The sequence below is a fragment of the Vespula pensylvanica genome, chromosome 11 (genome assembly GCF_014466175.1).
Source record: "Vespula pensylvanica isolate Volc-1 chromosome 11, ASM1446617v1, whole genome shotgun sequence".
NCBI classification, from domain to species: Eukaryota; Metazoa; Arthropoda; class Insecta; order Hymenoptera; family Vespidae; genus Vespula; species Vespula pensylvanica.
The window spans coordinates 3,126,387-3,151,750 of NC_057695.1; the positions used below are offsets into that span (position 1 = coordinate 3,126,387).

Below are 25,364 nucleotides of genomic sequence, written 5' to 3' on the forward strand. Positions count from 1 at the left end.
TATATATAATATATATGTATATATATTATATATATTTCTTTTATATATATATATATATTAATACTTTGACACACATACGTCTTTTTTCCGAACTTCTTTTTTAAATCACTACATATATCCATTTAAAAAATAATACGTTTATACTTTAGGTAACATGAGATACTTAATATTTAGTATGTAGACAAATTATCTTAGTAAAACAAGACCATTGAGACTTACATCTCGTGCGTAAAAAGTATTACCTTATAAATTATGATCTTATTCAGAAAATGTTCTCATCACAGTTTGTAATGTTTTCCCTCGCCAAAAAGCCACAGACAAGTTCTGTCAGCAATATATGCAAGCACAAAGTCTGCCACGAGTATCTGAACCAAAACTCTTCGAAACTGTAATAATTTTGCAATAATTAATATTCGCGGTTTTTGCACGCATAACAATACTTACATCATTTGGAAAATCGACAATTTCCAATTGCGAAGCTACGTCTGGTAAGAGCCCACAAGCTAATGATAAAATAACAGCGGAACTACCCAAGAGACTGTACAACAATGATTTATTTTGTGTTAGACTCTCCATAAATGGTTGTCCCTATAAAATGAATACTTGCATAATGAAAAAGGAAAATAAAAACTTATCATTAAAGTTCCAGAATTTTCTTAGTTTCATATATTCACGAGTGTTACTTGACATTCTTGATTAATTACCCGATAATTAATGGCAAAAGTGGATACTTGAAGTGCCATAGCTACTATATAAACAGTGCTATTAATTAAATTGGCCTCAAATGGTTTATCTTCATCATTATTGGAAGAATCAATAGAAACATTTTGATTTACGTCCGTATCGGCAGCAAAAATTGCTGATAACTTATCATCCCTGATTATTAAAAAATCATTACTCGTAATATAATTAATATATAATTATCATAATTAAATAATATTTAACCGAATTATTTACCTTACAGATAAAAGCGTAGCTTCTTTTACTAAAAACACAAGACAAAAGAAATGTACAGCAAATTGCAGCAAGACTGTTGCAATAGTGTATAGATTAAAAATATTTGGCAGTGGTCTTTGTTTAGATAGAGTTTTCAGTGGTTTTGATCTAGATATAAATAGAAAACAGGCTGCTAAAAGAATACCCTGTAAAGTTGCCTGAGCATCACTGAATTTAATACCATCCAAATACAGAACAGATTGACTATAAGCCAGTACTAATGCGTTCAAAGCCAATATTTTAAACATTTGCAATGTTGTGACTAATGTACATCGTCCTTGTTTAATTACGTGGCATACTATAACATAAAAATTCCTGTTTTAGTCAGAGTGTCTAATTATGTGGATGTATAACAAAAAGATTTTCCAATAAATGTACTCACTACACTGAATAGAAGACATTTTGCTTGTAAATGGTGCAGCAATAGATGCATCTCCAAGTTTTATGATGACAGATTGTTCCTGTTCTTTAAGATCTTTCAATATTTTTTGAATTTTTGTTTGCATATTAGATTGATGTCTTATATTCATTCGAGGTCCATTACTTTTTGGTGTATTTGTTACAGTTGCATTTGTATTTCCACCCGATCCAACCGATGAATTTTCTCGTTTCTCCATCGATGCTCTTTCAGGTAGACTAGACAAAATCGCAACACCTGAAAAATATGATTTTATAAAAGATATTATATAATATCGCTAACGAAACGAAGTATTTTATATTTTTTTATCGACTTACCCACTTGAGCATGTTTTAATGCACCTACATCATTTGTTCCATCACCGCACATCAATGTTGTATATCCCAATGATTGTAAAGAAACAATAATAAATTCTTTCTGTTTTGGCTCACATCGAGCAAATATTACAATATGCGGTAACAATTTTCGTAAGAGATTCATGTTATTTTCATTCAAATACGAGAGTCCCTGAATGAATGAAATAAAATTTATGTTAAAAGAATTTAAAGAAAAATGATTGATTTGGTACTAAAGAAAATTACCTCTCCAGTTACACAGAGAGTATGTTCTTTCCAAATTTCGCTGCCTTGTGATTTAACATTCTTATAACTTAAAGGTATTTGTGTTTTTCGATCTACACTTTCCCAAAACCATTCACCATCATTTTCCATTAAAATCAGAGTAACTGGTTTTTTCGTAAAATGTAATTCACGACTGACATGACAAGCTGTCAAGGGATTATCTCCAGTAATCATAACTACCTAAATGAAGGGTATATGCAAATCAGCATTACATAAAAGTTAAAAGTATTGTATGAATATTTTATAAAGAGTAATATTTCTAGTTAATTTATCTTACAGAATGAGAAGCATTGAGAATTTCTTTTATAACTGCCTTAGAGTCAGGTTTAAGTGGACAACTTATAATAACAAATCCAGCAAATGAAAGATTTTTTTCTAAATCTTCCCGAGTAAACTCTCTCAATTCCTGGGCAGATAAAGGAGTTGAAAGCTTACGATATCCCAAAGCTAGTACTCTTGCACCACGGCGAGAAAGAGACAAATATGTTGAATCATAATTATCGGGGACAGAAGACAACTGAAATAATATGTAACTTACATAAAGCAGATTATTACATTAAAAAAATTTTAACTTTAAATTAGAATATTATATAAATTCTAACCATATTTTTTACAGTTTCAGGTGCACCTTTTACTGTAACTATGTAATGATTTTCAGATGAACCTGGTGATGTGTATCCTGCGACAACTGACATTCTTTTTAATGCAGACGAGAAATGATGTCTTTGTAAAATCTTTAGTACAGGTGATTTGCCTTTTTTTGGTATTACTGAATCACCTATATGATAATAGTTCGTTTTTATAAAGATCTTAGGTAATGTTGATATGACAAAACATACTTTTAGTGAGGCTCCAATTTACAGCTTTCAGTGTAGCTTTCTCAAGTGGATCTCCGACAATTCCATCGTCCAACTGAACAAGGGAATGGCATGTTGCAAGTACTTGCACACTTTCTAAAGGTGCATCTGAGAGTGGCATCACATCTGCTTTACCACTAAAATACCAAAAGTATTATATTCAATAAATTTACTTTTTAATCTTATGTTATAATTACATAGTTCATAAATTATGCCTACTCAATCCCTGCTATTCCTTCGACAACAAGATTGTCACTTGTTAAAGTTCCAGTTTTATCAAAACAACAAATTTCAACTTTCCCTGCGAATGGTATTCTAAAAGGTTCTGTACAAAATACACCTGAAAATAATTTGTATTTTAATATCATGACTATGTGACATAATAAATAAGAGATATAAGTCGAATATTAGTAACATTTTCTAAATACCTAATTTAGATAAAGCTAACAAAGAAGTGTTTACAGCTAATGACAATTCAATGGGTAATTCTGGTGGTACAACGGATGTAAGAATAAGTGTACACTCCAGAAATAACTTATACTTATTTCTTGTTGGATCCTCACTGCCTAAAAATATTATGACTATAACGTAAGTTCTTTCCTATATAAATATATCACGTTTGATTATTTTTAATCTACAGATATTACAAAATCAGTAGAATTAAACCTTTGATCCAAACATAAGCTGCAGCAGCAATTGCAAATATCAGAAGAAATAGAATGAATCCAAATGTTTCAAGATTATTTGCTGTAACACGTTTAACTCCAAATAAGATGGTTCTCAGGAGTTTACCCTGTGATGTTGAAAATCCAGTACGCAAAACATAAGCAACACATCCATTATCAACAGCTAAAATATACAAATATAATTTAATTATTCTCTCTTATATTTTAATTGTTGTTTTAAAATGCATACCTCTGAGACCTGACACATTTTTACTAGGTGGTGTATGTTGTACTACTTTTGTTCCTCCAAATAATACATGAAGTTTATCATCGCCTTCTATGTTCAAATCTCTATTTCCATCTATATCGTCTATTGGTTCTTTCATTTGAAGAACAGATTCACCTGCAAAAATAAAGGATATAATTGATTTGTAAATCTTTAAATTTATAAAACATTACAACAATTACCTGTTAGCATACTTTCATCCACAATACATGGGCCTCTTAATAATAACATGTCACATGGAACTAAATTATCATTTTGAGATCTTGTTATTGAAACAATATCACCGGGAACTAACTGATCAGTAAACATGTAACGCCATCTTCTGTTTCTATAAACCTTGAATATTAAATTTACATCATTAAAAAATTTATTAATATGGTCTAATTAATTATACTGACCATTATCATATACGGTTTATTTCCCATTTTCCGTATTTCAGCCATATTTCTGAGTTGCTGTTGTACAAGCGTACATTCAAACATAATAAGCATAATAAGAGTGAAAATACTATAATACCAATATTTATCCAGACACCAAAGTGCCACGCAAAATACTTGAAAAACAAAGAATGGTGCAATAGCTCTTTCTTTAAAAAGTTCCCAAAACTCTGGTACAAACATATCCAATCTAAATAAAAATAAAATTATAACATCTTGCTAAGTTGATCTTTTTAAAATATTATTAAAATTATTTGTAAGTTATGAACCCACTTATTTTTACCACATTTCTCCTCAGCAGCTGTAACTTCTTTCTCATCAAGATATCCTTTCCATTCAGAATAATGTTTAATTGATTGATTGATTGGAAATTGAAGACTTTTAAAACATTTTGCATTTGGTTCCCAATAATACTTCGTTTTTTGAAATACGAACCATGGTTCTTGTTTTTCTGCGTGATGTAATTTTACAAGTTCTGAACTTCCATTATTTGGGACAGGCACTACCTTAGCTATTGTTGCTATATATGGATTCTTTTCCTAATATATCAAATTTTCTTTGATTAGCATATTAATAAATGCTATATAATTTCTTTGAATATATTATACTACTAAATTTATTTCAAATTAAGAAAATAAATATATTACAATATATTAAGATATATTAAAAAGAATATATTAAAATATGATAAAAAAATTAAAAAAATGCCATATATTTCTTTTATATGCGAATTTAAGAAATCATATCTTCCCGCTTGTTAGTCATGTGATCTCGTATAGCAGAAGGCGAACATCCGTTCGAATGGCGGTTACGACAGTGTACATATTGTTCCGGCTAATTGAATTCTGCTTGTAAATAAATAAAGAGGAATGTAATTCACAAATCAACCATGTATACTTACCGAACTGCAATTTAAAAAGGTATGCACATGCACAGACCATTGACAGCACAAGCAGACAAAAATTTGTAGCACACCAATTGCAGCGATTCCAACCAGACCTGCATCGTAATACTCATCGAAACCATAAACAAAAATCCAACTATAAATCCACACAAATTGCAATATTACAAAGGGTAAGACGTAACCATTGAATAATAATTTTCGCGAATTGTGCAGAGTAACCGTTTGTACGAGATCGTCCAGTCGTTGTGATTTATTGGTCGCCATGATTATGCTACGGCCGAACATAGCATACATGTATTAACGTGAAGTTATACGAAATTCTTTCTTACGTGAATCTCGATACTTATTATGATGACTCTGCTTTTTTTCATTAGACATATACAAAAATTCTTATTGTTGAGTAAGAAAGCGAAAAAAGGTTACGTTCGGTGTGACCACGCCACGATACGTTAAAAGATCCCCCAGAAGGAACAAACTTGCATAAAGAACCAAGACCTTCAGTATTGCTGCCTACCATGACAGGAGGTGCTGTTATCGTTATTAGTCGTGCTGCCTTGTGGTAAAGATTGATACTAGTAAAGACACTAGTGTCGAAGTTGACGCGTTCTAGGGTCACATTTGTGTTCCGATCTTTTATTTCAAACTGTTATATATGTTATATGTGTATAGTGTTATATATGTTATATGCATTCACAGCCTGCAAATATCATCAATTATTTACATATTTATTCCCTGATAGATACAATTGGTTAAATGGCATTAAGATATTTGGTAATACCAAATAAAATAAGTTAAAACATTAACTCTGTAGAGCTACTGGTAAAATGTGTGTTACAAAGATCAGATACTAAATATGCCATGAGGATCATTGCAGTTTTGTTTTTATTGAATAAATAATGATATAAATAGATATTTTTGCCCTTTATTTAGTAATTGTGCAAAAATATGCTTGGAAAGTATTGCGATTATGGATAGTTATCAAGAGCCAGTACATTATTTATATGTATTTATATCACGAAGAATTTCTTGATATAAAATAATTAATATCTATTAACGACAATTAATAGAATATTAAACAGAATTATCTCAATTCGAAAAAACAAAAAACGCATCAGACTGCCTTGATGCACTATTTGTTTGATCATTGTATACATCGCTTTAGCGCTTCAATCACGAAGCTGCTGCAAATATTCAATGATACAATGTGATATAGAATATAGAATTTCAGAGAGGAACTAGAGCAATTCAAAAACAGGGACCCAAAGAAAACGACTCTAATCAAAGTGTATTCAATGATTTAAATAATTTTATTATCGTCGCACGATTTTAAAAAGAAAAAGAAAAATGACTCGCAAAGCATTTGAGAAAGGACAAATGAATTATGAATAATTCAATTATACTTTCGATGTCATCAAAAATACTAATTCTTTTTGTCCACATTAGCGTTTCATTTAAGATGGCGCATAAAGCGCGTGCATCGCATGAAACGGAGCGCACTCTAGAATCGATGGAAGTGCTTTCTAGTGTTACTTTGAAGAAACTTTAGCCAGGACTGTATCGACTAAGTTACATCAAGTGGTGCTTAAAAAACACATCCTTATAATTAATCGATCAAAAATTATTATAAGGAAACAAAATAAGGAAGCGTGCAAAATGTGTACATAAAGATTAAAAAATGTTATGAAACTTTATAGATATAAGTAGATATAGGTAGGTAAGTAGATAATAGATAGATATAAGTAGTAATAGAAAAGGAACAATTATTACTTTGTAATAAAATAAAAATTTTTTATTGTAATTTTGTATTGTATTAAAATTAAATTAGAAATAAGAATATATTTACATTACTATATTTATAATTATATTCGAAAAAAATAACATGTCGAATAAAATGGTTCGTTTTAAAAATTAATACAATGAATAATAACGCAGTTTTTTATTTTTCCAAATTCTTTAAAGAGAAAGAAAAGAGAAAAGAAAAAAGTGAAGTTACAAAGAGTATTGACCTCGTTTTCTCTATAAGCTAGGAACCCAGGTTCTTTGATATTAATTAATTCCACGCGGTAACTTCTACTTACATGACTCTTTCGTGACATTTGATCACCTGATATCGGTGGTGGATGTCTTTCTCTTCAAATTTGAGTTGTAAATGAGGTATCTTCCTAAAATACATTGTCGATGATCGAAGTGGATTCTATCTTTTTGAATATTGTTTACTTTACTGATATGCTTGTCGTACTCATATGAAAGCAGTGTGGCAATAATCTACTTCAAATAGTAACAATTAACATTATAGTCTGACATGATGGTAATTTAAAAGAGGCGAAAGCTCATTGTTCACAAAACGATAATCGTTAAGTGAATACTTTTCTAATCTCTTGTTACGAAGCTCGCGCCAACTTTGATTCAGAATCGGAGCGCGGGAAACAGCTTGAGATAATTAACGTATAAAATGTTTATACGAATATATCTGGAATTCGTCCAATGTGTTTATGAAGCGAACGTTTTGCTTGGCCGATTACCAACTCGTTTTTGTACTGGATGACCTCCTCCAAATTTCTTTTTCCTTTTTTTTTTCTTTTTCTTTCATTTTTCTGTTCTCGAGCAGATCACTATAAGGATGCGGGCGACTAGAGATTTTTCGTATCTGCTTTGCGACAAAGCCACATCCATTTTTCTGAGTTTTCTCCTTACTATTCTTTTTATTATTTCTTATCCTCTTCTTTTCGCTTAGACAGCGATCTTTTTCCGGATTTAATAAATCCTAAAATACAAAGAAGAAAAATTTTGAGCTATATTTATGCAGATGCGTTTATAAAGATTTTAGTTACAATAATGAAACATTCTCTTCTTGAGAGAAAACAACTTGAAAAGCGCATTTTGGTGTGAATGATTGATGTTTTCTACATCGAATCAAGCTTGAGATCTTTTTTCGAAGAAATCGAAATCGTCCTAGAGTTTTTCCACGAATCGATCATCGTAGGATTAAGCTAATCCGGATATATAACTCTGGTAATTCGGAAAGGCAACGAAATCCTATAGGAATGATAACTACCCAGATATGATCGTAATAAAAGCAACTCCATCTATATTCATATCACGTAGTAGTAACCGCGGTGATCTCTTGAACGTATCCGATGGAATGAAATCGGTTCAAAGATCTCTCGTTCGATGATCTCAATGAAGACATTCGTTGAACATTTAACACCGCAAAGAAAGAGAGAGACAGAGAGGGGGAGAGCTCGGCTTTAGTTTAATACAAAGACGGGTTCGTCAATCGGGGCCACCGCATCGAAATGCAAATTTTCGTTCGAGTGACTTCGACCGAACAGGATATCCTTTGATCGCTAATGAAACATCCTAATGCATAGCCACGTTACGTGTGGAGAGTGAAACTCTACCTTTGGATGAAGCAGAAGAGAGAAAGAGAGAGAGAGAGAGAGGTGAGGGAGTTGAAGCAGAGGCCCGGAAAATCAATTGGGTCAATTGTTTGTACTGTTAGTAAAACAAATATTTGAGATAACCAACCATCAGGCGAATCCCCGTACGTTGTGGAGAGCAACACTTCACTCTGGAAGGGATAAACTCCGAATGCTCTGTTGCTACTCTTTCTCCTTCGTGACGGTAATATAGTCCGCATGGAACTAGTTTCCTTCTTTTTCATCCCTTAACGAGCACGGTGAGTATTCATTAACCTCGTTATGTCACCGTGACGTATTACCGTATTTCTCCATCGTATGTCTTTCAGTAATAATCGAAGAAATTTATCTGCCATATGATTTCCGATATATGCACTATCTAATGAGCGGGATGAACAAATTTTCAGGGTGAAGTTTTGCAAACTATCGAGTTAAAGAATCACACCTTCTATTTGTATGACATACTTTATCGTGACATATGACATGTTGAAGATCATTAATGAGAAAATGCACGCAGTTGGGAACGAGTTTTTATGTAAAAAGTGTCTCGACAAATACTCACTTCTACGACAAACACTCTGTTTTATTTAACATCTTACGATTCATGCTATAGTTGATTTATCAAATATACCAAATAAATAGGCTCGATAAAGATAGTACTATTTATTGACCCTATTTTCATATGATAGGGATGAAATTGAGAAGCGTTGATTGTTATCGCTATTGATGCCGTCCGTTCTGCTAATGTTGGCCCGTTTTTCTCAGGAAACGTAGTTCGTGTTCTTTAGCAAGAAGGGGCAAACGACTAGACACAGAGATTGCCAGGAACAAAAGCGAAAACTTTGATAGATCAGTAGGCCACAAACTGGTAGGACCAATTTAGCTACCCAATTAACATTTGAATTATTATCTTTGGGCTCGATCTTGTACGGTCAGGTATAATTTATCTAGAGAGCGTGAACTCACTCTCTCTAGAAACAACGGACTTGTTCTTGAAATAGCACTGTTTCTTCAAGTGCTTCGTCCACAGTAGTAGAAGATTGATCTAATGGCGAAAACCAATGGTCGAGGCATCTGCAAGTGTAATCGTTCCTAGCCTTACTGAAATACCTACTTTATTCCATTTCCCTTTCCACCATAACGCTTACATAGAAGGAGATATATTACTTTTGTATTCCCACACATTTCGATTCCCTTTGTTCTCTTATTCCTCAGTCCTTAGTTTTTTTTTACTTAGCTTACATACATAACCGTTTACATGCTTCCATACTCGCGTTCTTCGTCACGGTCGATGCACGAGGCCTCGCAAAAGTTTGGCGATACGCGGGCTACGTTTCTGGCAACGATTACATATCGACAGTTGCGATAAATTATGGGAACTCCAGAAGGAACAATCTCACCAACGATACACCGCTCCTCTCACTAGTAGGAAGTGGCCCAAGGCATTAATCACAGTGGGGAAATGCATATGCGTAAAATTAATTACGCGAAGAAACTTGGAAACGTTCCGATACGATTTATGTTTTATTGTCCTCGATTTCTCGATACTCTCAACTTTTACGTCCGACATCGAAGGAATAACGACCAAGATTATTTCGGTTAGTACAATTTAATGTATCACGTAAGCAGTATCGTGAACTCTTTTTCTTCTTTTTGTTAGTGAGTTATGATAAGACAAGATCGTGGAACTTTTTAAGTGGGTACGTGACGTTTTCTAGATAATCAATGGAAATAACAAGTTAGGGACAGCCTCTCGTTAATTATAAACAATTTATGCATACAAAATTATCTTGATTTTTTCGCTGGAAACGAAACTTTGCCAAAACAGATTCATAAAAAGTGTACTAATTCAAAATAAGTACGTTTTTCTTTAGAGGTCAGTTCGATTATAGTCCTGTAGTATAATTAGTGTCACAGGACTCTTTCCTTTTTTCTGTACTTCTATCTTTCAATGATATTATCCTGCGCTTATCAGAAATATATGTGACGCAATTATCTGTTCATTAAAGCAGCACCCCAGTTAAATTGATTATCCTTGAGTCACAGTGATATGGCGTACATAGAATTATTGTTACGTACTCGGATTTATAAATTTTTTTACGGTACTTTTATAAAGAAAGCGAGATATCGAATAATTGAGTGAAAAGATCACGTGAGTCCTTTCATCAACGTGCATCGCGTGTGTTGCGTATTTCGCGCCTAGACATCCGGTGCGCGTGTTTCAGTGTCGTACAATGCGGGAAAATGTAGAGACAAAAAAAGACAAAGAGAAAGAAAGAGAGAGCATTGTAGTCGTCTGAGGGTGGAGGTAATATACCTGCTCGACGAGTCTGAGCATCCTCGAGTTTCTTTTCGCCGTCACTGTTTATTACTTTCATTCGGCTACCGTAGTTTGATCATAAACGGCATTAACTACTAACGTTTAAACGTACCACAGTATTACCTACTTCAAGTAGAATAATAGCACGTCTTTGTGGACAACAGAAAGTCCCGAACGAAAATAAAACGAAGCAACTTAGCTCCAATAAAAATTCGAAGATAACGACCTCAGAAGTTGAAGGCTTCTTGGGAATAACGTAGAAAAGTACGATGTAGTATCAATGTTCCAGAAAGATTAGTGGAATTTGTACGATATCAAGTTGGTTGAGAAAGAGCGAGAGATATTAGTGAAGGATTTTCATCCCTTTCTTAAACGGGCGACAGAAAGAGAAAGGGAGGAAGAGAAAGAGAGAGAGATAGCTAAAGGATTTTGCGGCAGGTGCTGCCACCTGCTCCGAGGGCGTGGCGCTAGTTCCAGCGGAGCTTAGTTCAACGAAAGCTCCTGCATGTGACGCACCACTGGAGCAGCAGCAGCGGTCGCTTTGAGGTCGAGCGAGAGAGCCCCGAAGGGAGAGGGTGGCGCGCGCGAGAGGGTTGAAAAGAGAGAGAGAGAGAGATAGTAGTAGCGTGCGCGCGTGTAGAGGGACTATCCTCGAAAGGATAGGACGGATAACGACGAGAAGGAAAGAGCGAGAGAGAGGGATAGAGAAAGAGAGAGAAAGACAGAGGTTGAGAAAGAGGTGAAGAGCGTGTGTGCGCGCGCGCGTTCGCGCGTAGAGACGCGTGCGTCCTCGTGTGTGCTTGCGACGTATCTCGAATAGCAGGATCGCACAGAGATGAATGGACGGTTGGTCTGCCGTGCCTTATCGCGACGATGATATCGAAAAGAGGCCGAATACGAGACTCCACCGAGGCGTCGTCGGAAGCGTCGGGAGGACGATATGGCTCTGGAGCTGTGCTCCCTTCATCCTCCTTTTCCAGGACGAAATCGACTGAGGATACTTCGTTCAAGACGGTGGTGATTATCGGAGAAGAAGAGCTCTGTAGCCGGCAGTGACCATGGCGCCTCTCGTCGCGTGCGTGTAAACAGTGTTCAAAGACCACGTTCGAATTGTGTCCTCCTTTGCTGCTACTCGTCCCTTCCTTTTCTCACTTGCATACTTCGATTTCACCCCCTACTTGTCCATCAAGTGTTGAGTCTTTCGTGTGTTGTGCGAAGCATCGGTGTTACTGCAAGGAGAGAGAGAAATAAAGGGGTGGAAATGTTTTAGTAAAATGAAATATATTCAATCCTCTCTACAAATCCTTTTTAGCAGTGAGGATATGATTGAGTGAAAGAGATTACAAAGAAAAAAAAAAACGTGTTAGGGTAGAAAGTCATTGTATTTCTTTTGTCATTTCTTTTCCTCTACAGGTCTCTGTCTTTCTCCTTCATTATTTTTATCTTTCTCATGGGAGCTAAATGTGATATGTGAAGTTTTCTTGCTGATTTAACAAGTAGAGAGGCAAGAATGGTTGTTCACTCTTCCTTGGGGTCCTCATACGAATAATTTAATGCTAACCGAGGATCATCTCATCACAATGTTTTTCTTCGTTGGATCTTGAAATGAACAGACATTCCTTCACTTCTCCTCGTTGACTTTTGTTTCAGATTTTCGTTTCTTTTGACGAAGGAAAATTTATTGCCTCATCGCAACGTGACCATAAGGAGCACAGCATGTGTCTTGTTCGTATAAATGTGGATTCTGTGTTTCTCCTACTTGTACTACATGTTCTTCCTCCATGTTCTGCATGTATATGTGCGTCTATGTATCTGTATTGGTATCACTGACAGTAGTTATGTCGAATCGTTTCTTTTTCATCCAAGATAACTGTATTTTAATATCTCGTTGTTGTTGTTGAAGATGGAGGCTCATAATTTTGTTAGAAGAAGAAATGAAAGTTTGGATTCTCGTCTACATTTCGTCTTATAGCGATGCTCGTACTTATCGATACAAAAAAATTTATTGCAAGAATGTGTGTTTTAGTGAAGGTGAAATTTATAGGCATTGCCGAGAATTTTTTAAATATTTATATTCGTCATACGAAGTCTGGAAAATAGGTGGTTTGAACGGAAGGAACGTTTCGATCGAGGAGTCGAGATAATCTAGTAGGGGTGGTCTCCTTTCTCTTTCTCTCTTTCTCTCTCTCTCTCTCTCTTCCTCTTTCGTTTTCTATTTGTCTCTATCTCTTTTCCTCGTTCAAAAGCGAATGAAAGTTCGTTCTAAATCCCTTCGCTTTTTTCCAAGTTATGTTGCAAACGTAACGGGCACTCATAAAATACAAGCTGAAACTCTCTCTTTCTTCCCATATTTCTCGCTCTCCTTACTTTCGATTACATTGCAGAGTAAACAACAGCATTGTTGTTCTTCTTCTTTCGCCAACTTCTCGAGATTAAATATTCCTTCACTTATAGTTCCTTCTTTTGGTTGAAATTCACTGGAATTTTAGTCTCAGTTGGAAACTCGCCTATGAGAGTTGTTGTTAAACCGTTCTGATTAACAAAGAATTTCGAGATTCAACATCTCGTAAATTAACATTTAGAAACATTATCTGAATGATGTTGATAAAGATCATGCATTTATCCGTAATCCTTATCTTCCTTTCCACAAATACATATTCGAATGACGATTTTTGTTCTGATCGAAAAGATCGGATGATCGTTATACAAAAAGAATATGAAGGAGCAGCAGGAGTGACATGTGATTCAACAATGTTACAGGCGTAACGGCGGACGAACGTGTGTGCGGTCGGTCGACGTAAAAGCGTGACGATATCGAAGAGCACAGTGACTCGTTGCTGTTTAAGTATACATATATGTATATATGTATTGCATGTGTGATAGAGGAATTGAAGGATCGTGCGAGTGACGGATGTGGCGACGTGGGAAAATACGCTGACGATTTTCGTACGTTCGATCGGCTTTGCCAATTTCCAACTGTCCCTAAATACCCTGCGTAACTATCTCGGTCTCTCTCTCTCTCTCTCTCTCTCTCTCTCTCTCCTTTTCTCTTTCTCTCTCTGTCTTGCATATATAATTATCATTGTGTACAAAGTTCGCCCTCGTTAATCAAATCAGTTGCAATGGTGTTGCACGAAATGGTGATCTTCTACGAGGCCAATTTGGATAGAGGAAGCTCAGCATCTTTGTGTCCACCGTTATTGACGCATACTTACAGAAGACTGAGGTGTATCATCCCACATTCAAAACAACATATCGCTTATCCACCATAAAAGGTAAGAAAACGATTGAGGTCAAAGGTAGATCTGTAATTTTACCCATTTTCAACCGACGTAATAATAAAACCGAGATTTTATTACACACAAATCATCTGAACGTCTTTTATTTATTTTTCATTACACTACTTACCCATTACTATAAAATACTTTCCGAAGTATATACGAGCACCGTATTAAAGCTATGGAGTGTGTAAACTGACTTTTATCGTTGCGATCGCAGAAATATTTTTTGCTTGGTCATGTTGTACCTGTTCGGATGATGTGATTCTATAAAAATGAAAAAATAAAACGTATAAAAGAATCTCGTTGCTTGGATGTCGAATAATTTGCTGAGTTTTGAGAGTTGATCTCCGTCTACTCTGCATCTTGGATTTTCTAGCGAATCTTTAGTTCTAGCAATCGTAACGACGAGGTGTTAAAAAATTAATTGCATCATGCGATCTTAGCACATTACCTTTACCTGTTGCATCGTGTTCGTGACGACGTGTACAGTGAAAGGGGGAGGGGTGGTAGAGAGAGTTTCGTGGTTAAATGAGTCGTGACGTTTGTAAGTTTCCCTGACAATTTGCGACAGAATCGATTCGATTTGCGTCAACCGCTCGACGACTTTGTTCAAGCCAGCTTTTAAAACTACGCGATCATAGATCGCAGTGGAGAATACAATTGTCGTACTGCCTTTGTTTTCTTTTTCAGATGTCGAACTCCCTCGTGATTATATGTCAGCGATAGTTATTATCAGATTTCTTTCAATAATTCGATCATTCAAAGATAAGGATCATAAAAAATGAAACAAAAGGAATTCATTAAAATGAATTGTGTATTGACATTATTATAAATTCTTTGATAATATTTTCTGAACATATTTCAATGATCAACGTCGAGCGATCTCGATAATTTCGAGTTACTAGTTGTGAGGATACTCGAAATAATTCAAATAACGATACCCTGCATTGATGTAGTTCCTCCGTTCATGATGGCACAACACAAATTATTAGAACGTGCGTTGTTTATGGAACAACCAATAGAGAAATATGAAATTTAAATACGTTTTACGAGAGTTTTCTAACTGGATTGCTTTTTGAGGTAATCGAAAAAATCAATTTAATTTGTTTCTTCGATCACCCTCGAACCGAATTAACAAAATATATGCTTTAAAAAATCATATAATTTTCTTTACGAACTTATTTGTCGGAGGATCTTTCCCAACATTAACATTTTACAATTAGCCTGATAATTTGTTGGGCTAATCCTCTCGTGAGAAATAAAACGTGCCGGTAAGCGAGTTTACTTGTAACGTTGTGTATATAATGTAAGGGACTCGAAGGAATTAGGTGGACAAAATTTAACGAGACACTCGGTAATTCACGTAATATCAATGATACTAACTTTGTGGATTTTTTATTAAAAAAAATTCTCCGAACTTAACAAATTAAATTTAAATTAAATTTAAATCTACATTACACGAATCCCTAATTAAGAGAAAATCTCATTGCTAGCATGAGATCTTGTGAGAGTATCGACATTCAACAACTTTACGAAGTAATTACCTATAATAATTATAGTGATAATTATCACCTTCATACATACAACTTAGGAAAATAGTTTCGACCTATTTAGTGGCCTCTTATTAACACGATTACATTGAAATGTTTGCTGTTATGATGCGGTCGGTTGCATATAGAAGCGATCTTATTAGATAATAATGTTTTTTAAATAGTGAAACCACTGAAAAGATATATGCATATATAATATGAATAGATAGATATTTATTGATGTATTATATTTCTCTTATCCAAGAATGTGCGACTATGTATCAATATTTACCTTCCAGGCATATCTAATCCTTAAGAGAAGCCGACTGACTGTCTTTGCAAGGAATAACACTAAAAGTGTTTACTCTGCAAGTCTTCCTCTCTTTTGTAAATATTCATGCATAACTTTGAACGCAAAGAACGAGAACAATATCTCGAGAATAAAATTCTTGCAAGTTTAATATCTAAATACAGTGACGTAAAATATACACGTGTGTGTGTGTATGAAACTTATACTTGTGTAAGTATTTACAAATCAGTTATTGTCAACTTAAGAAATTTGTGTTTGAGGAGAGTTAAAAATGTTAATATAATACAATTTAGTTGCTTAAAGAAACTTTATTTTAGAGATGAATGTTAAATTTGACTTACATATCTTTCAAATCTTCCTTATGCTTTATGAAAATTTAAAGTAAATTCATATTACGTTAGATAAGCATTCCACAAAAACCTTTTTAGCTAATTACTTATACGCTGATGTTTAGAGAAGACGTTTTTAGCCAAAGAAGGATTAGGAGAAAACGGTAGACAGAAAAAAAGAACGGTGATTGAAATTTAATTGAAATTCGGTTGGATTAATGAGCAATTAGGGCCTTGCAATAAACGAAGCTAATTCGGAGTGGCATAAATCGACAGATGTTGGAACACAGCGAAGCGTGATGTTCTGAAAATGACCGTCTGTGAAATCCAATGAAGCTTGGAATAATTACAGGTTGGCATACGTACGAGAGTTGCATGGATCGAGTTAGAGCGTCTAAATTCATTTCTTCTGAAGAAATTTTTAATTCATTTTATAAACGTGTGATTTTCATGAACACTTTAGATAGACGTTTAGACAGACAGATTAGATCTTGATGAATTTTCTGTAAAAATAATTTTTGATAAGAATATTTTTTGGATCACACTTCGTATTCCTCTTGTTAGGAATAAAAATTTGTCGATATTTACTTCCCCTGATTTAATTTACACGTGTTATAGATGAATGCATCGACACATACAATAATTTTTTCACGACTTTTCTGTTATCCAAAAGATATTCGACATGTGTTTTATCCTCGCTTTTTAAATGTTACCGTTGGCATGAAACAAAAGCTAGTACCGGTCTTTGTCCCGAATTGCATACCAGTTATTATTACACATCAGTTATTTTCTCACATGCACGCTCGCGACGAAACGACTTCTATTGGGTTGGCTGGCATACCGTGAATGGTAGAATTTCGCCTTTCATCTTTTCAATGCGCTCAGGCCGCTCGTGTCATGACACTTGCATTCTCTAGAAAGGTATGACCTAGTCTTGCAGTTACTTGCTTGAATAAAACATCGCGAAATAAGCACTATCTCCTTTTTTCGACCTTACATCAATCGCCTTCTTCTAATTTTCTCTTTCCTCTTTGTATTTTTTCTTTGTTCATTTCTTTCGCTTATCCTATCAGTTAGAAGTTCTAGCGGACGAATTCATTGATACTGTTTGACCGAAGAACATGAAAAAAATGCGGTTTACATGCTTATCGTTTTGATGAGTTTCTAATTGTCTTTAAATAGTGGATTTGCTTATTGTTAGAACTAAGCATCGAGCCCTCCGTATTCTCAAGATGCGCAGTGAAAAGTTCTCTAACTCGTAGACCCACATCGTTACGTGAATCACGAGACGACACAACTTCTAGTACAATCAAGAATACATAATACTCTACGCATTATTTTACTTCTACATATTCAACATCGATGTATTTATCCTCTTGAGCTATCGAGCTCTTTTAACTTGCAACTTCAATGGTCTCTTCTCTAGTTTCTCTTAATTATTCGACTAAATCATTCCAAGTAATAATTAAATAAATGAAAGCTAGTTCAGAGATAAACAATAAAAATATCTCGCACTACAATGAGCAAAAAATAATCTTCGAGGTGTCTGCGTATTTTATGGTAGGAATAAATTTATTCAGTTAAAGTTGGACGATAAGCCGACTTCAGAACATCTTGAGATAGAACAAGGAATGGTGGATGGAAGTTGAAACTTTCGTAAAAGCAATAACCCGTTATGCTCGGCACACGCTCGCGGCTCGTCTTAATCTTCTTGTCTGTAGAGTGCTATTAAAGTGTCACCATATGTGCGATACATTGCAACCGTTAGCTTCGACAGCTGATACCGATAAAGGTTTGGCGTTAAAACAAAGAAGAGTGAAAGAGACAGAGCAAAATGTCAGTGAAAATGTCGAACTTTCATATACTCCTGATTTAACATCAGATATCTAATATCATTAACTTCTCCGTTGAAAAATGTTCGGACATTGATATAAATTGAAGTCTCCAAACTCCTAAGAAAACGAAACAAATATACTAATTTCATCATCCCTTTTCTAAAATATAATTTTTAAACCTAATCGCCTACGGAATCAGCAATATTCTTACTCGAATATCGAATCTACTTATAGCTATAGTCGTAATAATGGAACCCTCCCTTTCTCTTCCAAAGGAAATCCATTCAGCGAATCGTTTCCTTGTCAACCCTAGCTTATTCAGGGAAATTCGCATATCGATCGCTGGAAGTTTCGCGAAGGAACACGCGGAAGAGATTACGTTTATTTTCATCCCGTCACATTAGCTACTTTTTAACTTAGATTCGATAGATTTAATATTTTTTATACAATATACATAATCAAATATCTCGTATCCACCTGCTCGTGAGCTCTTTCGTTTTAATTACGTCGATTCAGCGAAAAGAATAGAAGAAATAAAAATCTGGAGATACGTTTTTTTGCCTAACGGATCGTTAGCCAATAACGAATGTCTGATCTTTCGTAATCCACAGATGTTCTTTTAGTTCTAAACGAAGCATTGTCCCGGTCTTTCGTGAAATTCGACGAAAGAGACTTTTTTCTCGATAGTGCTGGTGTCGGTGCTGGTGTTGGTAAGAGAAATATTTGAAATTTAATAACTCAAACGATAGCTCTCCTTCGGGGAAGTTATCGGTATCTCCGATAATTGGTTCGCCGGAAAACGAGAAGCCATCGACTCATACATATTTCATTCACGTCGTATTATTTCCGTACTTGAAAGTCGAGGAAAAAGAGATTCGACTTTTCCGAAGCGTATTTGGAATGTCGTTGGAAGCTATTTTGGATTCGTTTGCGTTCGAAAAGTTGCTCCACGTTCCGTCGTACATACCTTCTTCGCAAGTTTGCTCGCTCGAGGGAAACGAATGCGTAACAAAGTGCCAGAGGAGCTTGAGTTGGGCTCCTAACGAAATGTAATTACGTGCCGAGTAATGGTTTTCTTGTTTCTTATTTATGCTTGAGAGCGTATTATGATATAGCGTGATCTCGAGAAATGTTATGAGCAAACTTTCATTGTTTCTTGCATGGTTGATTTTAGACAGACATTACTACTTGATTTTAATAACTAAGAAATAACATAGACAGATTTAATAGTCGCTCTAAAACTTTCCTTATACTTATCGTATAAAAATTTAAGTGTTTTTCAAAAAAAATACATATTTTCGTTTACGTCAAATACAAAAAAACACAATATTTGATAGTAATATATACGCGATTGATTATATTCTGTCAATTAATACTTTACACATAAAGAAAGAACATCGAATATGACGATTATTACACAACTTATCCTATTTCTGCAACACATCAAACGTAGGTTTATGAGTATCCTAACTTAGGTAAATATATATCTCTGCTTTTATCGAATATTCAATCGTACAACCTCGTCCGTTCGAATGGGCACGAAACATTTCCTTACCGCGATAAGTCACAAAGATTAACTTAATAATTGTGCACTCTTTTCCCGCGAGCATCATGTATCAAAACCTGTCCCTATCTTTTCTTTCTCTTTCCTTCCTCCATTGCTACTGTGGCAAGGTCGTAAGTCATAACGTGACCCAAATTCTTTTTCTTTCTCTTAAAGTTTTGTGTCAAAAGCTGAACGTATGGGGCATGTTTTAAAAACCGAAAAGAAGCTGATTTCGAGAGTCTTTAGGAAACGGTTATTGTACGAAAATTCTCTCGGGTATGTGGACCACTTAAAGCTTTAAATATTCAGTGTGCAGCGAAACGTCCGTGCTTTATTGGTTAGACGTTGGCAATGAATTAAGTTTTGCACGTTGTGCTTCACAGTTCTCGTGTATTACTACTGAAAAGAGAATGATGTAAAAAGAGAGAAAAATTGAATTAGCACACATATATATATATATATATATATATATATATATATATATCTACGTGTTTGAAAGGAAGAGAGAGAGAGAGAGAGAGAAAAAGTAAAGTATAAGACTTGCGTGAACGAGAGAAAGAAGGAAAGAAAGAGAGGGAGAGAGAATGAATGTGAAAATTTACGCTTTTGAACTGTCCTTAAAATAGAAGGAGTAAAAGTCGGTAGAATTTTTGTGCGACATTAAACCGGCAAAATGTTACCAACACATCCGAAATATACGTACGTATATTGGCCGCATGGGAAAATCGCATCGATTCGTTGGTGGTTTCAAAACGAGATATCGACTTCTCACCTTTTGCTTCCGTTCTGCTGTTTTCTATTTCCAGAAATTCGATTGCTTTTATTGGTTCGATCAAATGTGATCTACGGTTTTAATGTTAATGTCTTCGTTTCCATAATGAGTTCCCAACGCATGTACCTTTCTGGAAATTATTGGAAAGCTAGTTTTCAAGATAATTTTTATTTTAGATACATCGATCTGTCGTTGTAAAACTGAAACCGTGAACTATACTAGCCTTTATTCCATTGTGAAGAAATCGTGATAGAGCCACAAGTGGGTAGAGACATATGTAAATATATCGCATGTATCGCACGCGATATATATGCATGTATGTATGCTCTACTTGCTCGCATGTACGATGTTAACGCAGATTCCTTTATTAATGGATCACGCGAAGTCTTGCAGCGTAGATGTAATAACAATTTGTTGAATTATGGGTAAGATCCATCAAACCAGTCCTGACGTTATCATTCCTGATATTTACTCGAGTTGATTCGTAACAAGTGATTAATCTGGGTAATGTTAATGGTATTTGAGATATCGATTGATATTTCGTCGTCTCCAATGTATTTTAAATCAACACATTGATCCTTTTTAATCGAGCCCTTTAATACGAACGAGTCCCCTGGTTCTTAAGAAAACACTATATTTATTACGTAATGCGATTTGTTATTCTGCTAAATCGATTTCGAATTACTTCACGAATCCCTTGAAATATATATTCATCATTTGATGCATGCAGTGGCCAAGAAACTGTTATTATTATTCTTTCTAAATAACCACTACGGAAATGATAAATCGTAATCAATGTTTGATAAATTTCTCGTTGAATGAGTCCACTGAAAATAATTAACAGCAAAATTGTTCAGAGCGGTGCTCTATATCGATATTTTCACGATTCACAGGTAAAATTATTTTATTGATTTTCCATAAACGATTTATTACCCATACTTGATCAATTTCGATGAATTTTCGATTGGATCTTCCGATTTATCAAAATCCTGACTCTCGATCACGTTTGTACGCGTTTTCATAAGCGAGTGAATGAATCACGTTAAAACCTTGACAAAGAAATTCCAAAGTGACGCTTTAAAGGTACGAGTGCACGATGCAATTAAATCTACCTTTGATGATACCCTCTTAATGGAGGGATGCTACTGCAATGATGACGTAACGAAAAGAGATATATATAGACCTGTATGAGTACACGCATATACACTCTCTTTTATAGGGTCGCAGAATATTTCACGGAAAAAGTTTCGCTATTACGTTATCTTCTTCGTGAATCACGTTTCCTATCCACCCTTTGCCAAACGTAATTTTATTCAATTTTTTAATTATTAGCCGTCAGTCAGAATTATCGCGAATGATAAAATAACGAGTATTATAAGTACTTATAGTCGAGTCTTGATATATACAAGAATGAGTTGGCATTATTTTGAACTACAGTAGATAAAATCTTTAATGAACTTTTAGTACTCTTCCAACCGTTATTCTAATCCAGACTGAATGGGATACAAAAAAAGACACGGTTCTCTCTTAGGTATTATTTTTAATATTCTTTTTTTATGATTTTATATTTATAATAATCGCCAGATTGTGTGAATCTTCCTGAGCAGATGAAATAAAGTTGCTCATGATATAGAGATGCATACATTGCTAGTACAAAAGCAGTACACAGCAGACCATGTCGTTCTAGGTTGGAATAGAAAGGGTCGATAGCCCTCTCCGTACGGCGCTCGCGCCACCCTCGTACTCCCATAGATGTTTTCGAGTTCACATATACACAGCTACACGCAAATACGCATGTGTACACGTATCCACTATAGGGTGCCAAGTACTTGGAACCTGCTTTAGCACTTCCCTCCTGTCCATGTTGATTTAATGCCTTGTATCTCCTTCCAATCTCTCTTTCTTTTTCTTTCCACTTTTTTTTTGTCGATAGTAGCTCCCGCGTCCATTAACTACATTCCTAACTTTTTATATCTTATGCGGTAATTCTTGCTATGTCAATATCACTTTTTAGACTTTATTTCCGTCTATTAGAAATATAGGAAAAATCTAATAATCATTCAATTTTCTTTGGATCATTTGTTACAGCAAATAGTCCGGATCTATCAGTAATTGAGAAAAACGCATCGACCCACAAATAATCCGCCATTCTCCATGTTAGATACGCTGCTAGACCATTCTTGATCCTATACAATAATGCAGCTATCCGTTGATATATCTTTGTGTAAACGGTTCAACGTGATCTACATACGTTCTACTGATTTCGAACCATGTGCAAATTGGGATTAGTTCTTTGGACCTTGATTATTTACAATGAACATATCTATTTTTAAAATATGTATATCTGTTATAGATGTAATTGGTCTATAGTTTCTAATACCATTGAAAAATCGTTATGTATTTTTAACAAGAATTTGTTATATATAATATCTCAATGAAGATTATTCAACAAAATTATATAGTTTGTAATGATTTCAAATACATGGTACAGAAAGCAGGAATTATAAAGTATAAGGATAAATGCGGGCGAGTGCGCGCATGAACGTTCACTATCTGCACTAGCTTCGCATTAAACGTAAGTCTAAAATCGGCTCTGCATAATGACTTCATTACATATACGAGGTTCTCGGCCTACGTAACACCAAAGTTTCGAGAGTGTGCACATCGCGAAAGCAATGGGCTATAACGATTCCCTGCTTTCCATGCATTACAATTTGTAGGAATGTCGCGAAAGTTTCAACCTTTGGGTACAGCTTTGTAATAATTTAGAATCATCTTCGAAGCTTAGGCATATTGTCCATGTCATGCTCTCTCTCTCTTTATATATATATATATGTGTGTGTGTGTGTGTATGTATGTATGTATACATATGAGTTTTTTATACGATTTTTTTGCGAAATGATTATGTTTTTTATTCTTAATACAAAATATGTGTAAAAAAATCAAAGGGAATCGCATTTGTATCAGACCAAACAGGAATACTATAATATTATAGCCAAACTGCAATAAATTATTATAAACATTTCTAGAAATCGTAACACGATTATTTGCCAAGTTCGTAAAATATTGAAATATTCAATTAATGTGACTGATCGATATCCCAAATATTATTTTCTTTCATTCTAGAAATCGACGAAAAAGTGGTAAGTGATCCTTACGACTGTCAGATCGCAGTTATATGCAGGCTTCGTTTCTGCAAAGCCAAAGACACTTGTTGCCCATCAAGATCGTCGAGCTTGTCGAGCTTCTCGTGCGTGAGTCCATCGCACGTAAATAATTCAATACAACTTTTTCATACGATCCTTAGAAAGTTACGGATTTTTCCAATTTTCTTGCCTTCCTTTTGTCCAATTTTTGTGAACACTGATATTATCTCATATATAACATTTAAAATGTAAGCTCGTAAGTATTGGTGCAAAGCCACGATTCAGATCTCGTTTTTATTCACATTTTACGATTTTAAAAATAGGTTAGTTTATCACGCGAAATTATACGCGATACTGTGGGTGTAGTTCGCGTGACGATAAGATTTCTCGATGATTTCACTAGCGATCGCCACCTTTTGTTCGACCTCGAACATATTTCTTTTATTATACTTGCGCGGTAAGTCAGCCCTTTATCGTAATCAACATCGAGCAAATTAAATTAAACGGATTCATTCATAAAAAAAAAAAAAACTTTATACGCCAACAGTTTTTTTAGATTGCTACTGCAGCTTCGATAAAAGCATTTATCGATATCCGCAAGTACTTAGAGCGAATATTCGACGTTTATATTTTCATTATTTGATTAGTAAAAAGGTAAATGTAAGGGGTGTTTTTTATTATAATATATATATTAACCTGTACCATACTCTTATGTTGTATGATTAATGCTTAATGGACTAATTAGAAATACTCGTATTTTTTGAAATAGGAGTTGCGTGCGTCACGGATGCTTAACGAGGTGAAATACATTATTCTTCCAACGCACTATTCTTCCATTTAATTAATTATCAAACTCTTAGCTCGATCGCGTGCAATTTCATGATGTTCGAATAGATTGAAATTCTTTTTTTACACTGGATAAGATATGAATGCTAACTTTAGTCCGAGGTGAAACATTATATGTTTCCTTTATTCTGCTTTTTCTTTTGTAAGAAATACTCGGAGAAATCGAATATTCTTTCTGCCTTATACATAGAGGCACAATAAAATCGAAGATCCATTCGACAAGAATTGGACTTCAATAGATGTGTTGAGCTCTAAAGAACATATTCTACTATCCTCATGTTCGGCTTTTACAAATAGAAAGAAAAATTCATTACGTGTAAAGTAATAAATTTTTGTTAAATCTTTTACTATAACGAGATAAATTGAAAAAAAGTTATACGCTCATTAATAACTTATATACCTACTCGGTATTTACAAGCTTCGAAGCTTTCGAATGTATATTCTTAGAAGCTTCACGATTAATGGAATGATCAAAAAGGAATACATTTTTCTCTTTGTGCCAAAGGCCACTTTATTAGGCTCGTTACGCCGGTCACCGTTTCCTTGAAGCTCTTTCGCTATTCGTTTACAGTAGATATAGCAAACCGTTGGACAGCTTTCGAATTGGATTAGACAGTAAAGTACGTGAGGGTTCAAGAGCATACCACGGATGTATGAACCTTCCGATCCCTCAGATCCCTCTCTCGAAATGGTTACTGACAAGCCACAAGAGACAGTCATGGTTTTGCTTGCGTTTGACCGTTCAATTTATGCCGACAGATGCGACCAAAATTATTTCTCTCTTACGATCCGTTTGAAATAAATTGGAGAAACGATCTTGAATAAGAAACAAGAAAGAAATAAAGTGT

General features: G+C 34.8%; 2 protein-coding genes across 4 annotated transcripts in view; one reads left to right on the top strand and one right to left on the bottom strand.

Annotated features, from left to right (window-relative positions):
* Nucleotides 1–119: 119 nt before the first annotated feature.
* LOC122632897 (endoplasmic reticulum transmembrane helix translocase) lies at nt 120–5,709 on the bottom strand. Its single transcript, XM_043820185.1, has 18 exons — nt 5,181–5,709; nt 4,553–4,818; nt 4,241–4,469; nt 4,025–4,178; nt 3,807–3,959; nt 3,558–3,740; nt 3,320–3,457; nt 3,111–3,231; nt 2,874–3,028; nt 2,637–2,812; nt 2,312–2,551; nt 1,996–2,214; nt 1,732–1,921; nt 1,379–1,651; nt 958–1,294; nt 705–876; nt 445–588; nt 120–386 (listed from the first exon to the last, which is right to left on the bottom strand). Exons 1-18 carry the CDS (start codon nt 5,475–5,477, stop codon nt 279–281), a joined length of 3,555 nt encoding a protein of 1,184 aa, XP_043676120.1. The 5' UTR covers nt 5,478–5,709; the 3' UTR covers nt 120–278.
* A 5,642-nt stretch (nt 5,710–11,351) lies between these two features.
* Nucleotides 11,352–25,364, top strand: part of LOC122632788 (blood vessel epicardial substance-like) — a 44,767-nt gene continuing 30,754 nt past the window's right edge. The window contains exons 1-3 of one of the 3 annotated variants that reach the window (XM_043819974.1): nt 11,352–11,997; nt 13,683–13,868; nt 14,017–14,197. The gene's annotated coding sequence lies outside the window, so the exon portion shown is untranslated. Of the gene's footprint in view, nt 12,004–13,682; nt 14,198–25,364 lie in introns of all 3 variants that reach the window. The other 2 variants (XM_043819975.1, XM_043819973.1) reach the window with 2 other exon arrangements.

Excerpts from the sequence above, each read along its gene's own strand:
- LOC122632897 (XM_043820185.1), bottom strand. The coding sequence starts at position 5,477 with ATGTATGCTATGTTCGGCCGTAGCATAATCATGGCGACCAATAAATCA. Across the intron at positions 1,922-1,995 it reads CTCTCTGTGTAACTGGAGAG|GGACTCTCGTATTTGAATGA; the intron begins GTAATTTTCTTT and ends TCATTCATTCAG. Across the intron at positions 1,652-1,731 it reads ATTAAAACATGCTCAAGTGG|GTGTTGCGATTTTGTCTAGT; the intron begins GTAAGTCGATAA and ends CATATTTTTCAG.